A 17,659-nucleotide genomic window follows, 5' to 3' on the forward strand; every position below is an offset into this window, starting at 1 on the left:
CCTTCATCCTTAGTCCATTGCCCGCAAAACATGTATTTATCTTCATCCAATTGAATGCGATACGAAACCTAGTATACTGACATCCCTAATTAATTTTTTTAGTTACTAACTATTTAAGATTCAAATCCTAGTTACACCAACTAACTTATCTTAGTAGTTAAAGGAATTATTATTGTTCGAGTTTTGACCCGACCCGATCGTGTCTGTGGACTTTTTAAAAAAATTTGGGTTCGTCGAGTTCATATTTTTTAAATGTGATGTTCGGGTGGAGTCGAGTTCATGTTTAGGATGAAAAATACCCGACCCCCAAAAAAATATAATTTTACCTATATATTTAGAGATAATTACAATAATATCTCTCTATATATTTATTTTTTTCAATTAAATCCTTATTTTTATTGAAGAAAAAAATAATATTTTTTATTATTTCAAGTCGATCTGATCGACCCAAACCCGACCCATGCCTATCCCTAGTTGTTCCTAGAGGTCACCAGTTCAACCAACAATTACAACAGAGTGATTGAGTTTTCATTGTTAAATGGTTGCCAACATTAAAAGAACATATACTTCTTTATATTGCCTTAACTTAATAAAAAAAATCAAAATAAAAAAGTTTTCATTAATTATACCAATAAAAAAACTAACTTTTGAGGTGAAATTACGTAAATTAATTGTCCCCAATCTAGTTCCTTTCTTTTGTGTTCTATATAATCTCCTTCTCTAGTTCTACCTGAATCTGATGCAGTATCTCTAAATAAAAAAAATAAAAATAAAAAGTGTATACTAGAGTATGAGATTTTTTATATACAAAATTTTATATAAATTAAATTTAATAAATAATAAAATTTTATATAAATTAAATTTAATAAATAATTAAATTTTATATTATATAATGATAAATTCAAACAAAAACCACAACGGACGGTAAAATCTAAAAAACAAAATAAAATTAATTAACGTGGTCTAATAGTTTCAGGGTCGTCTCAGATATTTTCGGGACCTTGAACAAAATTGAAAAAAATAAGTTTTTTATAGAACGAAAGTATATTCTATTACTTTGAACAATTAATTCAATATTACATTAATAAATCTTAGAAAATGATTAAATTAGGGGCCTAAATTATATATATATAAAAAAGAGAGATTTAAAAAATTTAGGGAACTCAATTATAAAGGTAAAAAGTGAGATTGAAAAATTTTAGGGGCATCAATTATAAAGATAGAAAGTGAGATTAAAAAAATTAGAAACCTCAATTATAAATGTAAAAAGTGAGACTGAAAAAATTAGGAACCTCAATTATAAAGGTAAAAAATGAGATTACAAAAATTAAGAGTTTTAATTATAAAAAAATAAAAGACTTAATTATAAAGATAAAAAGTAGAATTGAAAATTTTGGGGCCTGAGCTGTCATTTAGACTATTACCCTTAATAATCGACATTGAATAATTTGTCTCGAGTCAAATTTAACTAAAATTAATATTCACGTTTAAATCATTAATATTTTTGTGTTTTGCTTTTATCTTTAGAAAAAAAAATTATTTTCAGATTTTTGAAAATTAAAAAATATATTTGATTAATATAAATGAAAGCTTAAATTCCAAAATAAAAATAATGAAAATATATTTGGAATCTAATTTTTTCAAAATAGAGATGAATAATAGTTATTAAATAATTAAAATATAATTATTAAAAAAATTATTACATAAGTTATGCAAAACAATAAAATTGATGAGAAATTTCATAACACAAAATCTATTTAATTTTTTTATCAACTAAATCAAACCTCAAGACACATGACAGTTCACAAAGTTTACATGATAATCTACAATATTGATGTGACAGTTCATTATGTTATTGTGATAGTGCACAATTGATTATGACGTGGTAAATGAGTTTAATTGATTTTTTACTAAGTTTGAGGGCCTAATTAATATTTTAGAAAGTTTGAGCACTTATTTAAATTTTTTATAAAAAAATTAAGGTATTATTTAAATTTAAAATATAAAATATACAGTTATTAAGATATTTAATACATTAAATATAAAAATGCTAAAAAACTAAATTATTAAAAAAATTAATTTAAGAACCACATTGAATGTAAAAAAACTTTAAGGATCATATTGATTTTTTTAAAAGTTTGAGGATTTTAGGTACCATTAAGTCAAAAAATTATTGTTAGAAGGATTTGAAGTTAAGTTAAATTCTAAATTTCGTATTTTTATATTTTTCAAATTTCAAAATAATTTTAATGAAAATACTGATAACATCTTTTTTATATTTTCATATTGTTACTCATTTTTATTTTCATTTTCTAGAAATCATTTTCTAATTTTACCACCAAACATGTTTTCTTCAATATTTTTCTATTTTTTAAGAAAATAAAATGAAACCTATATTTTTTTTGAACCAAACGGACCCTAATATTGTCAATACTCTAAGCAATGTTTCTCCAATTTGATTTATAATAAAAAAAAACTACAATAAACGGTTGATGTTATTCAACTGCAGCATAACATAATACATTCACTCAAAGAGAAATGTAAAAAAAAAAAAAATAGAATTAGAATTACCCTTCAATTCGGAAGTTAACACTATGCAATACCCTAAGACATGAACTTAAAACCCTCATGGCCCATAGCCTCCTATCACTCTTCACTCACAACAACTCATAACTACAAAGTCAAAATTCTTCATCAAAATGTTTTAAGGACTAAATTCTTCATCAAAATCTCTAACTGTAACTGTTTCTTGATACAGTCGACATTAATGAATAGGAAGCCGAGTATGTATATAAAGAATATGAAAAGGGGACCTGCCCTGAGTGGTTAACAGAAGGTTACATATAGGTAGCTCATAAATATTTAGCCCACTTGAACACCTCATCACAAGAGTCTTGGATCGATACAAATGCGTATATATTTCTTTAATCATTGTGTTGGAATTCAAGGTCGAGTTTCCTCTTCAGATGAGACCTGTCAGCATTGAAAAACAATGACGAACAAATCAAGTCTGTATTTTTCTTACACCTAATTCATAACAAATCCAGATATCTTGACATATGTAATACCATTTTGGATTTCATTACCTATATCTACTATCCTACGAGGACTAATGCTCTTTTACCGAGCTTCATTACTTATATCTATCCTAGCAGTAATTACTAATTAGTAAATGAGGGAGGAAAATCAACATGCAGCTTGAGATTCTTCAAAATTTACAGCATGGAAAGAGTGATTTGCTACCCATCTTCCAGACTTGTTTAAGAACACGATGAAGAATTTTGAATCGAAATGATAATCTTAAATGAAGACCTGATAAGTGATAACACTAGAGCCCTGATATAATTTCTTTAACAAATTCGGACAGGTCATGATATAGAATGTCTAAGCTTACTCCAAAAGCAATTTCATTTAAAATTAATGATACAAGGTTCAAAAATTATTTCAAGTTAAACTGCAATTGGTTGCACATTTGAATAACCACATGAGCTTGCGGAAATTATGAAGGACCAAAAACCATTATGAAAAAAACACAAAATAGTTATCATCTTACCTGTTAATTGTCGGTCTACTCAGAGGTTTTGACCCAAAGATTGAAAAATCTACAGACATTGGAACCTGTTCATTCTTTCCTGAATGGTCACCAGCTACCGCTCTAATTCCACCAACATGCTCATCAATCTTCTCCAGTTGGTTGGAATCACGATCTGGCATTACTCTCCTTGATTTTCGTGGTGGAGAAAGCACAGTGGGACCATCCTGGAGATTAACATCTGACGGACGTGATTTAGGAGTAGGCCTAGAGTGCTTAGCCGGATCCGTAGGTAGTGGTGCAGATGAAAAGTACCTGAACAAAACACACACATGAGACCCAAGATCCAAATGTTCATTTTAGTTTTAATTAAAAGCTTCCAAATACCTGTGCTCTAATGCTTGCTGAGTTGCAATTCTAGCTTTTGGGTCATATGTAAACATTTTTGATAACAGATCTAAAGCGTCATCACTGGCCATCGGAAACAATGAACGTAAAGGTGGTGCAGGAACATATTGGTATTCTACATAATCAGGCAGGTATACCATATCTGGCCACTGAGAGGGTGTCAGCGTCCCAAAGGCTGCAAAGATCTTTCCTAACTGATCGATGTCACTTGTACCCTATTTAAATGTTAAACATCGAACCAAAGAAAATAAGAAAATATACCAGGAGTGGAACTTCAAATTGACAACACAGTACATAACGGAAAGAAGGGAAACTGAAATGACCAAACACATATGAGCTTGTTAAAACCTACGTTACGCAGATTCAAAGGTGAGTTTTGTATATGGGTATTTGTTCAATACGTGCAAGCTCAACTTTTCCATACATTGGGATGATCACACCCCAATAGCCGTAACTAATGTGTTGGACACAGGTAGTACAAAAAAATGAAAGTCTTAAGTAACAAAGGTCAAATGACTACCTAAATATCTTCTTCGCATATTACAATGACAATAAGTTCAACTAAACTGGAAAATAGTCAGCACAGTGATAATCCATAGTAACACCAAACTGCAAATCAAACATTGCTCATAACATAATCTGATGAAAAATTCTTGACTAACACATTACATGGCAAAGGGGAAGCAGAAAGTAGGGTTGATAAAGAAACTGATAAAATGAAAAACCATTTCAAACCACATGGTAAAAGAAGAAAGGTGAAAAATGAGATACAATCATCACATACCGTCATTTAAGTTTTAAAAAAAAATATAGTTCAGCAGAAATATAAAGTACGTAATCTATAACTTGATATTATGCAATTATCAAACCAATATAAGTCTAACACTGAAGAACTTTGACCATATTCTAGGTTCACCTGCAGAAATGGTCGTCGGAGGAGAAGTTCAGCAAATATACAGGCAGCAGCCCAAACATCCACACCAGCACCATATTGCTTGGTACCAAAAAGTAACTCAGGAGCTCTGTACCATCGAGCAAAGACCTATTTATAGTTCCATGGACTTAAAAGTAAGTTAAATCCAAAAGGATGGATAAATTTACAGCTTCCAATTGAAAGGTAAGAAAAAAACAAATCAGAAGAAAATTATCCAGAACCAACTGCAAAACCAATAACTTCTCAAAGAGAGGAAAATAGCCATGCAAATAAATCAAAATGGCAGGTTTCTAAATAAAAAATTATGCAATACCAAGAAAAGAATAAAAAAAATAGATAGACATCGAATTTTGTTGATCCTATTGGTGTCTCTCCATAAAATCAACTACATTGACAGTTTTGCTTCAAGATACTATGAGAATGAAAGTAAAAGCTGATGACACAACAAAATAATGGATATAACACAGGATATCAATGATATTTACTACAATCCAACATGCATGTTTTATGCACACAACCTAGTTCCTGCATAACAATCAAGCCAAAAATTTAGAAAGCAAGAAGTTGAAACTGAAATCAAGCACAAATATAAACCCAGTTAAACTTATCCCACAGAAACATAGAGATTGCATAAAACAAGGGAGTTGTGGTTATGAGTATTATCTCTGAAAGGTTAGGAAGTTAGCACTGCCACCAAGTTCTCTTATTCCTAGCAGAAAATACTGATTCATGATACAACAAATTTATAAAATTATGGGGACCGGGAGCAAAAAGATGTTATTCAAAGCACCAATTAGTCGGTGTACTGATAAAAATGAAAACACCACTTAGCAGCTATAAGCTTACCTGGTGAGTAAACCTGCGATCTGGGCTGCCAAATATGCGTGCTAAACCGAAATCTGCAAGTTTAAGCTGTCCATTGGATCCTATTAGCAAATTATTAGGTTTCATATCCCTGTAAAGCAAAATATCATGTAAAGCAATTTAGAAGCCACAACCACACAAAACTAGGCTAAGGGCAAACTGAAACAAGACCTATGTAAAACCCATTTCTTGTGGCAAAAAGCAAGCCCTTTTAAAGTCATCTGAATGTAGGATTTGATGTCAGCAGGTGAGAGGAATATATTTCGATCTCGAATAACAGCTTCAAGGTCGGTCTCCATAAACTCAAACACAAGATGCAAATTACCCTTGTGCGGAAATGCATCTGTTAACTCGATTATATTTGGATCTTTAAGCTCCTTAAGAAGTTTAATTTCTCTGAGTGCAGTAAAATTCACCCCTTCCTTCTGCTTCCCAAGCCGAATTTTCTTAATGGCGACTATCTGTCCTGTCTGCAGTAGACGAAACAAGCAAAAAAATTGCACTTACAACAGCTGAAAAATTAATTTAGTTTTATACATAAACAGAAGTACTTAGCAATTTGGTTGAATTTGATTTCGTTTTCTCTCTCTTTCCTTTTTTTTAACTTTAATTTTTGGCGCAGAAGCAAAATAGCAAAATCCCCATCTAAAGTAAGCCTATAATCACTCAGTTAAGTGACAAAATTTCTATTAACAAAAAATTGATAGCAAAAAAACTGAATTATTTTATCCTCGCAATTTATCTAAGAGAGAAAAAGAAGAATTATGAATTGCATTTATACTATCAAAAACCTAATTGTTCTATTTTCGAACTCGGTTTCAAAAAAGAATATAAAGTAAGAAAGATAGTTAGGGCTACCTTGGTATCAATGGCTTTGTAGACAACGCCATAAGTACCTTCACCAAGAACCTCGCGCTTCAAGTACCTATCCGCCACTTTCTTCGACGGATACGTTTCTGTCATTTTCCCCCTTTCCTCTTATTTGTGTATTCTTTAATCTATCAGAATTTTCACAACGCATTACTCTTATTCTTCTCCATTTTTCCCGTTTCAGACCTTAAAACCAGATTCCAAACCCAAAAGAAGAGAAGAAGGAATAAAAGGTGAGTAGCTTTCTTCGAACTCCCAGCTCTGGATGAGAAAAGATCAGAAATATGGGAAATCAGGCAAAGTAAGAGAGATCGGTAAACAGACGAATTTTGAAGCAAATATCAATTTGATTGAAAATTACAAAAAAAATATTTAATCTAAAAGGAAACATAATCCTGGATGAAGCTACTATCATGAAGAAGAAAAAGAGCGGTAAGCAAGAAGAGAGTACTAAATACACATATAGGGAAGCACTCTTAGACCAGTCTACTTTGTTTGGATTCAAACGCACCCACGTTGCGGCACGTTTAGCATCAAATTGTGTGCAATCGCACTGCGCCTGGCATATGAATACCCACGGTGAAAAGTTTTTTTTTCTCTACCGAGTCAAAAAACTCAAGCAATATTTGCAGCTTATTTATCCTTTTTGTCGATTGTTTTTCTTTTGTAGTTTTAGATTTTTTTAATTAGTTTTAGAAATAGTAAATAACTTTATATTGAGATTTGATTAATTAATTATATAAAATAAACAGTTATAAATTGATAAAAAACGAAGGCAAAATCATATATAGGGCAAAGTAGTAAGTAACTGAATATTTGAAAATTAATACAGGGCAAAGTAGTAGATATTACTTGAACAATAAATGGTTTTTTCCCAATGAACTTCCAAATATTTGATCAATTTAATAATTATTTTATAATATTTAAAAGTTGGGTAAATTAAAAATTTGGTAACTATTCTCTCTCCTATTTCAATCACTGTACTTTTAATCTTTTCAATTTTCTCACTGAACTTAATACAATAGGTTTTTTATCACTCGACCGTTAAATAGTTAACGACGTTAAACTGAGCAATTATATAGATGCAAAACGATGTCGTTTCAGTGAAAATTTGTTTTTTAAAACGACATCTTTTTTAACGTCGTTAACTATTTAACGGTGGATTACCAGAATATGAGAGAAGGTAAAGTTCAGTGACAAAAAAACTCAATGTATTAAGTTCAATGAAGAAATTGAAAACTTTTAAAGTTCGATGATCAAAATAGGAGAGAGAGTAAAGTTCAATGATGAAATTTTTAATTTACCCTTAAAAGTTTGTTAGTTAAAAATATTATTTTAGCATAGTTTAATGACCTCTAATATATTTTATCCTTAAATATATAACTAATTTACATATAAAATAACATGCTATTTTTTCAAGCAAATAAAATTTTAAATTTTAAGATATCAAATAAATTAAAATGTTATATATATAATTAAAAATATTTCAAGTCTTGAATTATGTAAATATACAATGATAATATATTATGAGTTATGATTCATTCACATAGTGTAAAACTCTTTTAGTTTTATACAGAGTTAAGATCTTTGAATGAGTAAAATAGATGATTGAGATTAACTCATTGTTTTTTCAAGTGCATATCTTCTTATCTCCTACTGTTAATCTCGATCATATATTTTCATTCATCAAGTGATCCTAATTCTTTTAAATGTATCTAAAGATTATTATATAATCTCATTTCAACATTTATCATTATGATTAAATTTAAACACATAGTTTATAGTTGATTTTTATTTTATCATCACAAACAGTCAATCTCTTAACTACAATATTTAATTTCATTATAATGATGCTTTAAATCTTATTAGAATTAAATAGAAAAATCCTAGTTTTCTCTCATTGGTGTGCCTCTCATCTCTTTTCTTTTTCGTCTTTAATTAGCGACGACAGCAAATTTAATATTAGTTGCCGACCACTAGTATTCTTTATTGTCTTTTTCTTATCTATATAATGTCTTTATTTTCTTTTATTTTTTTATTTTAAAAAAGTTTGCCTATGTTGCACGTTTTTATCTATATTTATGGCACGTTTTCTTATGATTTTTGGTATTTTTTCGGTTCTTTGGCCGTTTTTTAATTTATATTTTTTATAAGGGTTGATTTGACATCGCCACGACTGAATAAGATAATACTTATATGATATCTTGTTAATCTTTCCTGCTTTGGAACCTTAGATTGAATTTGGATACTCGATTTACGTTCGTGGATAGCTTTCCGCATCTTCCGAGTCTAATTTACGGTTTGTCAGTGGCCATTCAATAGATTGATCCCTTTTTGTGGTTCATTTGTCGATGCGATCAGATATGTTTGTATCTATTTTTGTTCGAGTTTCTTGATTAGATTTAATAATTCCTTGTATGTGCTTAATTTTCCAAAATATGTGCTTAATTTAATATTGTGGCTATAAATCTTTAGTGTAATTTAGAATATTTCATATTTTGAACAAAATTAGTCACTTCTATCAAAAACAAATCTTATTAGAGTTAAATTTATTGTGTCACATCTTAATTTAGGGGCTAATTCTTTCTAAAATTAATTTTGGAGATTAAATTGAAGTTTTAATTAAATTCGGGAACCAAAGTGAATTTTTAATTAAATTTGGATCAAATTCAGAAAGTAACAAAAATTAGAGTACCTATAACATGATTTTACTATTTTCTAATAATGTTGGTTTAAAACCCCAAACCTGGAAGTTACATCTTTTAGAAACTCAAATTCTCTTCATCTCTCATATTTCATTTTTCAAAAAAAATTAGTCAAGAAACTTTAAACGATGTTTCATTGTCGACTGTAGCTTTATTTAGTGCACTGCCATACCATTGGAATCCTTATGTCGTCCTGAGTCCACCGATGTCCGCTTATTAGCCGTTGTTGCTAGCGTGTGGAGTGGTGAGGAAGAACAAGTTTTTGACAAGTTGATATCGAGCTCTTACTCATTCATGATTGTGAACTGAGCTTAGTAAGTGTCTCAAAACCCCTTAAAATGAATTATAGAATTTTTCTGTAAATTTTTTACCCCAAACACCACCGCACACGCCCTTACGCGTCGCTGCTGCGGCGTAAGACTTTTCCACCGCCTGATGGGCCTTCTAGAAACGGGTCAACCAGACCTACTGACCCGTCCTACCCGACCCGCCTAACCGTCCGACCCATTTCTCATCGACCCAAAACTCTTTCAACCCCAATTTTCTTTGGCCAGACTGGCCCATCTGAATTGAACCGAACTGGTCTAATCGAATTGAACCGATCCAACCGAGCTAAGTCGAGCTTAGTCGAATTGAGCCGCCATTGCCCGTTGATCGCTTCCATTGACTGTTGACAGGCATTAACTTTGATCGTTGATCGGTGTTAACTTTTTCTAAAAACCATCTCTTAACTTTTTACAATGTTTTAAGTCCGATTTTGTAGTCTATTTCTCTAAATTAAAACCCGAAAGCCCTGAAATAAGGTTGTTAACCCTAAAATACTTAGTATTTTTAGTATTTCTATATGATTATTTGGGCATTGAATATATAATTGATTTGAGAATATATTTTTATGAAGGTATTCGAGTTTTCTCTAATCGAGGGTCGACTAGTTTTGACGCTTCTCGTCCAACAGATTCGTATAATCCATGTTCTTTGAGAGCTACTCGTAGGTTTCTGTAAATTGTTTAAGTAAAGTTTATTATTTATTGTATTAGGATTTTGATATAATTTTTCCGATTCGTATTATCTAGCACTATCGTTGATTGTTTTCGCAACGGTCATTCGGGTGGCCCTGGATTCGCTCTTTGACTTGGAATCGTGATGGAGTCGCTAGTGATCATTTTGAATGAGATAGATCGGACACCTTAATTTTTTCCATTTACCGGATCTACGCCGTACAAGAGATGTGTCAGATTCGGAAGTCATTTACGATTGAGAAATGATGAACACCCTCGAATCGCCTTTTTGGCACCAATTGATTACCAAGTTTGTTGTAAAAAGGAAAAATAAATTTAAATTCCAATTTAATTAGTGATCCATTAAAAAATAAATATAATTCTATTTGAATCCAAAAAAAGTGAACGTTAGTATTCCAAGTAATGTTATAAATAATGTAATGTATAAAAATAAGATATAAATAATAAAAAAATCTGACCAACTTCGAAGTCCCACAATATTTGAAGGACTATTGGGATAGTTATCCCCAAAATCCTAATTCACGTGAACTTAGTTTTATTTCACTGATACAATGGCCAAAATGATGGCTTTTCATTCATTTGCACTCTCTCCCGAAATTAAATTGCTTCTTTGTTCTATCAAAAATATAATAGAGCCTCGTTTTTTACGTTCGACACTTGTCGCCGGTCATGGCTGTCGGCTGACCGATGACCACCGTCAATAGTCTCCAATAGACACTAAGATTCATGGTAAAGCTTGTTTTGACCTTCTCGTCTTTGATCTGAGTTAGTTTTTCCAAAAAGCTATCGAATTGCAATAAAATCAACAAAAAACGTTCAACCTTCCCTTCTCTGATATGTCCCCATCCATCGTTGGATCGTTTTGATTTTGAGATATGTTGTTCATCGTCTTTTTCTTTGCCGTTTCACTACTTAGATCTGTCGACAGAGTTTTCAAAAGCCTTTTTCACCCCCGGTCGAATGGGTAAGAACTCTTCTCCTATCTTTTCTCGTCGACGCTTCACTCATTCTTTCTCCTTTTTTTTTATATGTTACTCATGGATGTAAGTTTCATATAACATGAGAAATTAAAAAAATAAAATAAAAGGAAGTATTTGTTGAAAACATTTTTGATATTTCGATATAACAAATTAAGTTAAATGAATTTTAAGATTTTACAAATGATTTTACAATTTTATATTCGATTCAATTAACCGAATATCAAATTATTACTCCAAGTTTTTCAAGATCAATTTTAATCCTTACTAAATGTGTAAAATTGTGATTTGTACTTAAACTATTTTTGAAACAATTTTCACAAAGTATTTTGAACCAAAATCAAGCCTTAAAACAATTATTCAAGGTGATGCACCGATGCATCAAACCATGCATCGATGCACCTATGATTTAATTGAACATCGAATGCATTTCATGCACCGATGCACTATCCATGCATCGATGCACTCGGAATATTTTCAAACATTGAATGCATTTGATGCATCGATGCAAAAGCAATGCATTGATGCACCAGGCTATTTTTCAAACATCGAATGCATTTTATGCATCGATGCATCCTTAGTGCACCGATGCACTAAGTGTCCCAACGGTCAAAATATTTGAATTTTACACTGATGCACCGATGCATCCTTGATCATGCATCGATGCATGAGACGCTCCACCTAGAAAAATTAATTGTTTTCACACTTAAACGGCTCTATTGACTCCACTAATCATCACCAACGTTCAGAAGTGATTCAAGGTGTATTTAAACAAGTTCTGAAGCCCTTGATCAACAAGAAATCATAGAGAATCAAAGAGAAAGCATCAAACCTCAAGTTTGAGCATTTCAAGCCTATTTTTCATCCAATATTCATTTGCTTTCAAGAACACTTTTGTACTCAATTGTATTTATCTTTGAGTGTTCTTTTCTTTGTTCTAGAATTGTGCAAACATCTTACCTTGTGAGGTTTTCTTGTAAGTTTGCAAATTTGTAATCTTCTCTTTGGGAAAAAGAGTGTTCTCAAGAGTTGGGGTATACTCTTGAGGGATTTTGTAGGGTTATCTCTTTGGCCTCAAAAGAAAGAACAAATTAGTGAATTTGTTGGAAAATCCTTAGTGTGGATAGCTAAGGTAGTGGACGTAGACTTTGTTTGAGAAAGTCGAACCACTGTAAATCGCTGTGCAATTACTTTCAATTTTCTGCAAAAGCTTCCACGAAATTTTTAATTGCCAATTCACCCCCTCTTGGCCGATTCCGTCGATCGATTAACTCAACAGTATTTTTCAAGAATTGTTTTTTATTGATAATAGGTTGAAATACAATGGATTTCCTCCATTTCCCCCCACTCTTTCGAACTCTCCCCCTTTTATACATACAAATCTTCCATTTTTCTTTCAATATAAGAGATTCGAGAATATCTTTTAATTACAATCAATCCCACAAATTTTTTATCTGTGAATTTGTTGTTTGATAAAGATTTATTTCCTCTTAGAATATATCATTGTTAGGTGCATTATCGACGCGTGGAGGGCCAAATGTAGAGCGTGTCATGCACGTGCATTCAAGCTATAAACCATTGTCTAAGGCTGATGGCTACTGCTAAGTAAAGCCTTTAGGGTGCGTTTGGTTCACGAGCTACTGCTAAGATAGAGCCCTTTGATGTAGACAAAAAGGGGGAGAAAATTTAAGATGTGTTATAGTAAGGGGGAGTAAGTTTTTCAAAATCGATTTCAAAAATAATTTCTTAAACAAATCTTAAAATTACTCAAATGTTTTGTTATATCAAAAAGGGGGAGATTGTTGAAATTTTTTTTGATATTTCGATATAACAAATTAAGTTAAATGAATTTTAAGATTTTACAAATGATTTTATAATTTTATATTCGATTCAATTAACCGAATATCAAATTATTACTCCTTACAAGATCAATTTTAATCCTTACTAAATGTGTAAAATTGTGATTTGTACTTAAACTATTTTTGAAACAATTTTCACAAAGTATTTTGAACCAAAATCAAGCCTTAAAACAATTATTCAAGGTGATGCACCGATGCATCAAACCATGCATCGATGCACCTATGATTTAATTGAACATCGAATGCATTTCATGCACCGATGCACTATCCATGCATCGATGCACTCAGAATATTTTCAAACATTGAATGCATTTGATGCATCGATGCACAAGCAATGCATCGATGCACCAGGCTATTTTTCAAACATCGAATGCATTTTATGCATCGATGCATCCTTAGTGCACCGATGCACTAAGTGTCCCAACGGTCAAAATATTTGAATTTTACACTGATGCACCGATGCATCCTTGATCATGCATCGATGCATGAGACGCTCCACCTAGAAAAATTAATTGTTTTCACACTTAAACGGCTCTATTGACTCCACTAATCATCACCAACGTTCAGAAATGATTCAAGGTGTATTTAAACAAGTTCTGAAGCCCTTGATCAACAAGAAATCATAGAGAATCAAAGAGAAAGCATCAAACCTCAAGTTTGAGCATTTCAAGCCTATTTTTCATCCAATATTCATTTGCTTTCAAGAACACTTTTGTACTCAATTGTATTTATCTTTGAGTGTTCTTTTCTTTGTTCTAGAATTGTGCAAACATCTTACCTTGTGAGGTTTTCTTGTAAGTTTGCAAATTTGTAATCTTCTCTTTGGGAAAAAGAGTGTTCTCAAGAGTTGGGGTATACTCTTGAGGGATTTTGTAAGGTTATCTCTTTGGCCTCAAAAGAAAGAACAAATTAGTGAATTTGTTGGAAAATCCTTAGTGTGGATAGCTAAGGTAGTGGACGTAGACTTTGTTTGAGAAAGTCGAACCACTGTAAATCGCTGTGCAATTACTTTCAATTTTCTGCAAAAGTTTCCACGAAATTTTTAATTGCCAATTCACCCCCTCTTGGCTGATTCCATCGATCGATTAACTCAACAATTGGTATCAGAGCCTCACTCATTTGAAGGTTTAATCGCCTCTTGAGTCGATTCGGGAAGAGTTACATCGATTACAAAGTCATCAATGGCCTCCACTTCAAATTACGACTCCGGTCTCGATTCGATGCCCGTCAACAAGCCTCCTTTCTTCAATGGGGCTAATTATGCCTATTGGAAGAATAGAATGATGTACTTCATTCAAGCAAGTGACATGGGAGCATGGAATGCCGTAGAAGAAGGATACATCAAGCCTCTCACTCATCCAAGGTTGTGGAGTGAAGGAGACACAAGAATGTTACAGCTCAACTCCAAAGCCATCCATATTATTTTTTGTGCTCTTGGACCAGATGAATACGAAGAGTTTCATCGTGTACAACGCCAAAGAAATATGGGACAAGCTTCAAGTCACACATGAAGGTACAGATGAGGTAAAGAAATCAAAAATTAGTATTCTAACGCATAGCTATGAAAATTTCAGGATGAAACCAAATGAAGACATCAAAGCTATGACGGATAGATTTTCAACGATTGTCAATGGTCTTAAATCGTATGGAGAGATCATCTCAAATGAAAAGCTTGTGAGGAAGTTAGTCTACTCCCTCCCAAAATCATGGCAATCAAAGAAGACGACAATCATCGAGTCTAAGGACCTATCATCCTTAACTCTTGAAGAACTTATCGGTTCACTTCTCACTCATGAGATGATGCTTGAAGATGAGGTGGACCTTGATAAAGTTGAAGAGACACCAAAGGAGAAGGAGAAGAAGAAAAACATTGGAGTTTCTCTCAAATCCACAAAAGATGAGAGTAATTCTAATAATGATGATGATGACGAGGAAATGCATTATTTGCCAAACGGTTCAGAAAAATGATGAGATCTTATCGAGGAAGAAAATTCAAACGAAACGAAGGCCTCAAAAATAAACCAAAAGAGAAGGACCCAATCATTTGCTACGAATGCAAAAAGCCATGGCATGTTAAATATGATTGCCCACAATTGAAGAAAAAGGGTCAATCAAAGAATAAGCGCAAGGCTCATGTGGCTACATGGAGCGATGAAGAAAGTTTCGATGAAGAGGAACAAGAAGTAGCAAACTTGTGCTTGATGGCATTCGGGGAAGATTCTAAGGTAACCTCTAACTCATCCAATTTTGATGATTTATCTTATGATGAGTTATTTGAGGAGTACAATGGGTTGGCTTCGGATTATGAGAAATTATTTTTAAAATATAAAAACGATGTTTCAAAATTGAAAAATGAAAACAAACTCATATCCAAAACCAACAACGATCTTGAAAGTAAAATCAAAGATTTGCAAATCAAACTAGAAGAGTTTGAAAAGAAAAATTTAGATTTGCAAAATTTACTTTCAAAGATCAATGATGATCATCAAAAGAAAATTGATGATCTTAAAACTTCTTTTGATAAAGTTGGAACAAAACATTTTGAAAAAGGTGGAAATTCAAAATCCAACTTTGTAGAAAAAGTTTTAGAAACTACAATCATAGAGGTCCCCAAAGAACCTCTAATGGAAAAATCGTTAGAAGTATGTGGGTTCCTAAAGAACTCATTACTACTAAAGATAAAAATATCCTACACAAATGGATACCTAAGGGGACTAGGATTTTGGAAACTAATGAATATGGACCCAAAAGAATTTATGAAACCAAAAATCAAAAATTAATCTATGTTTGTAGGGAAAAGAGCATTGCTACAAGGCACGGGAAACAAATTCAAACTCATGGTACCTTGATAGTGGATGCTCGAGACACATGACCGGAGACAAAAGCCGGTTCATTGAGCTTAACGCCAAAAATAGAGGAGAAGTGACTTTTGGAGACAATTCAAAAGGTCACATTGAAGGTATTGGTACAATAGGTAATACCTCTTCCATACAAATTAAGAATGTTTTATATGTGAATGGATTAAAGCATAATTTATTGAGTATTAGTCAATTATGCGATAAAGGATTCAATGTCTTATTTGAAATTAATAGTTGTAAAGTCATTGACATTGCATCTAATCGGATTATGCTTGTTGGTCATAGAATAGGGAACATTTACATGGTGCATTTAGATTCTATTGATATGACTAATTTATGCCTAGTTGCTAAGGATGAGCATGATAGTTGGTTATGGCATAGGAGACTAGGACATGCTAGTATGAGTGTTTTGCAACGGTTAATTCAAGGAGACTTAGTAAGAGGGTTTCCTAAGCTTAAATTTGATAATGATAAAATCTGTGATGCTTGTGCTAAAGGAAAACAAAAACGAGTTTCTTTTAAATCTATTAATGATGTATCAACTAGTAGAGTATTACAATTGATCCATTTAGATCTTTTTGGGCCAACTAGAACTACTAGCTTGGGAGGAAAACAATATGCATTTGTCTTGGTAGATGACTATTCTAGATACACTTGGGTTCTATTCTTAAGTACTAAAGATGAAGCATTAGAAAATTTCATCACATTTTCAAAAATAATCCAAAATGAAAAAGGTTACTCTATCACTAGTGTTAGAAGTGATCATGGAACTGAATTTGAAAATCTTGGATTTATTGAATTTTGTAATTCTAATGGTATTAGTCATAATTTTTCAGCACCTAGAACCCCTCAACAAAATGGAGTTGTTGAGAGGAAAAATCGAACTTTAGAAGAAATGGCTAGAACCATGCTTTGTGAAAATAATTTGCCAAAATTTTTTGGGCGGAAGCCACAAACACCGCTTGTTATGTTGTAAATCGAGTAATGATTAGGCCAATTTTAAAGAAAACTCCATACGAAATTTTCAAAAATAAAAAGCCTAACATTAGTTATTTTCATCCTTTTGGATGTATATGTTTTGTTTTAAACAACGGTAAAGAAAACCTTGGCAAATTTGATGCTAAAAGTGATGAAGGAATTTTTCTGGGTTATTCCTTAAATTCTAAAGCCTATCGTGTATTTAATAAAAGAACTTTAGTTGTAGAAGAGTCTATACATGTTGTTTTCGATGATAATCCCCTTCCGAGGAAGGATTCTTGTGTGAATGATGATGTAGGTGTTATAAATACAAATGACGTTAGACATGAAGTTGGAGAATCATCATCAAAGGAAGAAACAAAGGATGAGGAAACTCATGATCCCCTCGAGAATCCAACCATTGAAGAAAGGGAAGTATCTTTTCCAAGAGAGTACAACTATGTCAAGGATGGTGAAATTATAGGTGATCCATCAAAAGAGGTAACTACTCGATCTTCTCTTAGAAATATCTGTAATTATGTTGCATTTATCTCATGCATAGAGCCTGAGAACATCAAAGAAGCATTAAAAGATGAACATTGGATTATGGCTATGCAAGAAGAATTAAATCAATTTGAGAGAAGTAAAGTATGGACATTAGTTGAAAGGCCTAGTA

General features: G+C 32.2%; 1 protein-coding gene across 1 annotated transcript; it reads right to left on the reverse strand.

Moving 5' to 3' along the window:
• Nucleotides 1-2,786: 2,786 nt before the first annotated feature.
• Nucleotides 2,787-6,931, reverse strand: LOC120135063 (cyclin-dependent kinase D-3-like). The gene is made up of 7 exons (XM_039151426.1): nt 6,597-6,931; nt 5,910-6,208; nt 5,721-5,829; nt 4,857-4,982; nt 3,920-4,155; nt 3,554-3,847; nt 2,787-2,982 (listed from the first exon to the last, which is right to left on the reverse strand). The coding sequence occupies exons 1-7, from the start codon at nt 6,699-6,701 to the stop codon at nt 2,925-2,927; spliced, it is 1,227 nt and encodes a 408-aa protein (XP_039007357.1). The 5' UTR covers nt 6,702-6,931; the 3' UTR covers nt 2,787-2,924.
• Between the last annotated feature and the right edge of the window lie 10,728 nt (nt 6,932-17,659).

Source organism: Hibiscus syriacus, unplaced genomic scaffold (assembly GCF_006381635.1).
Source record: "Hibiscus syriacus cultivar Baekdansim isolate YM2019G1 unplaced genomic scaffold, ASM638163v2 tig00110602_pilon, whole genome shotgun sequence".
NCBI classification, from domain to species: domain Eukaryota; kingdom Viridiplantae; phylum Streptophyta; class Magnoliopsida; order Malvales; family Malvaceae; genus Hibiscus; species Hibiscus syriacus.

Bases quoted from the DNA above. Each gene is read 5' to 3' on its own strand.
- LOC120135063 (XM_039151426.1), bottom strand. From the start codon at position 6,701: ATGACAGAAACGTATCCGTCGAAGAAAGTGGCGGATAGGTACTTGAAG. The intron at 4,983-5,720 runs GTAAGCTTATAG...AACTATAAATAG, and splicing joins ATCGCAGGTTTACTCACCAG to GTCTTTGCTCGATGGTACAG. The intron at 3,848-3,919 runs GTATTTGGAAGC...TGTTTTGTTCAG, and splicing joins CAGCAAGCATTAGAGCACAG to GTACTTTTCATCTGCACCAC.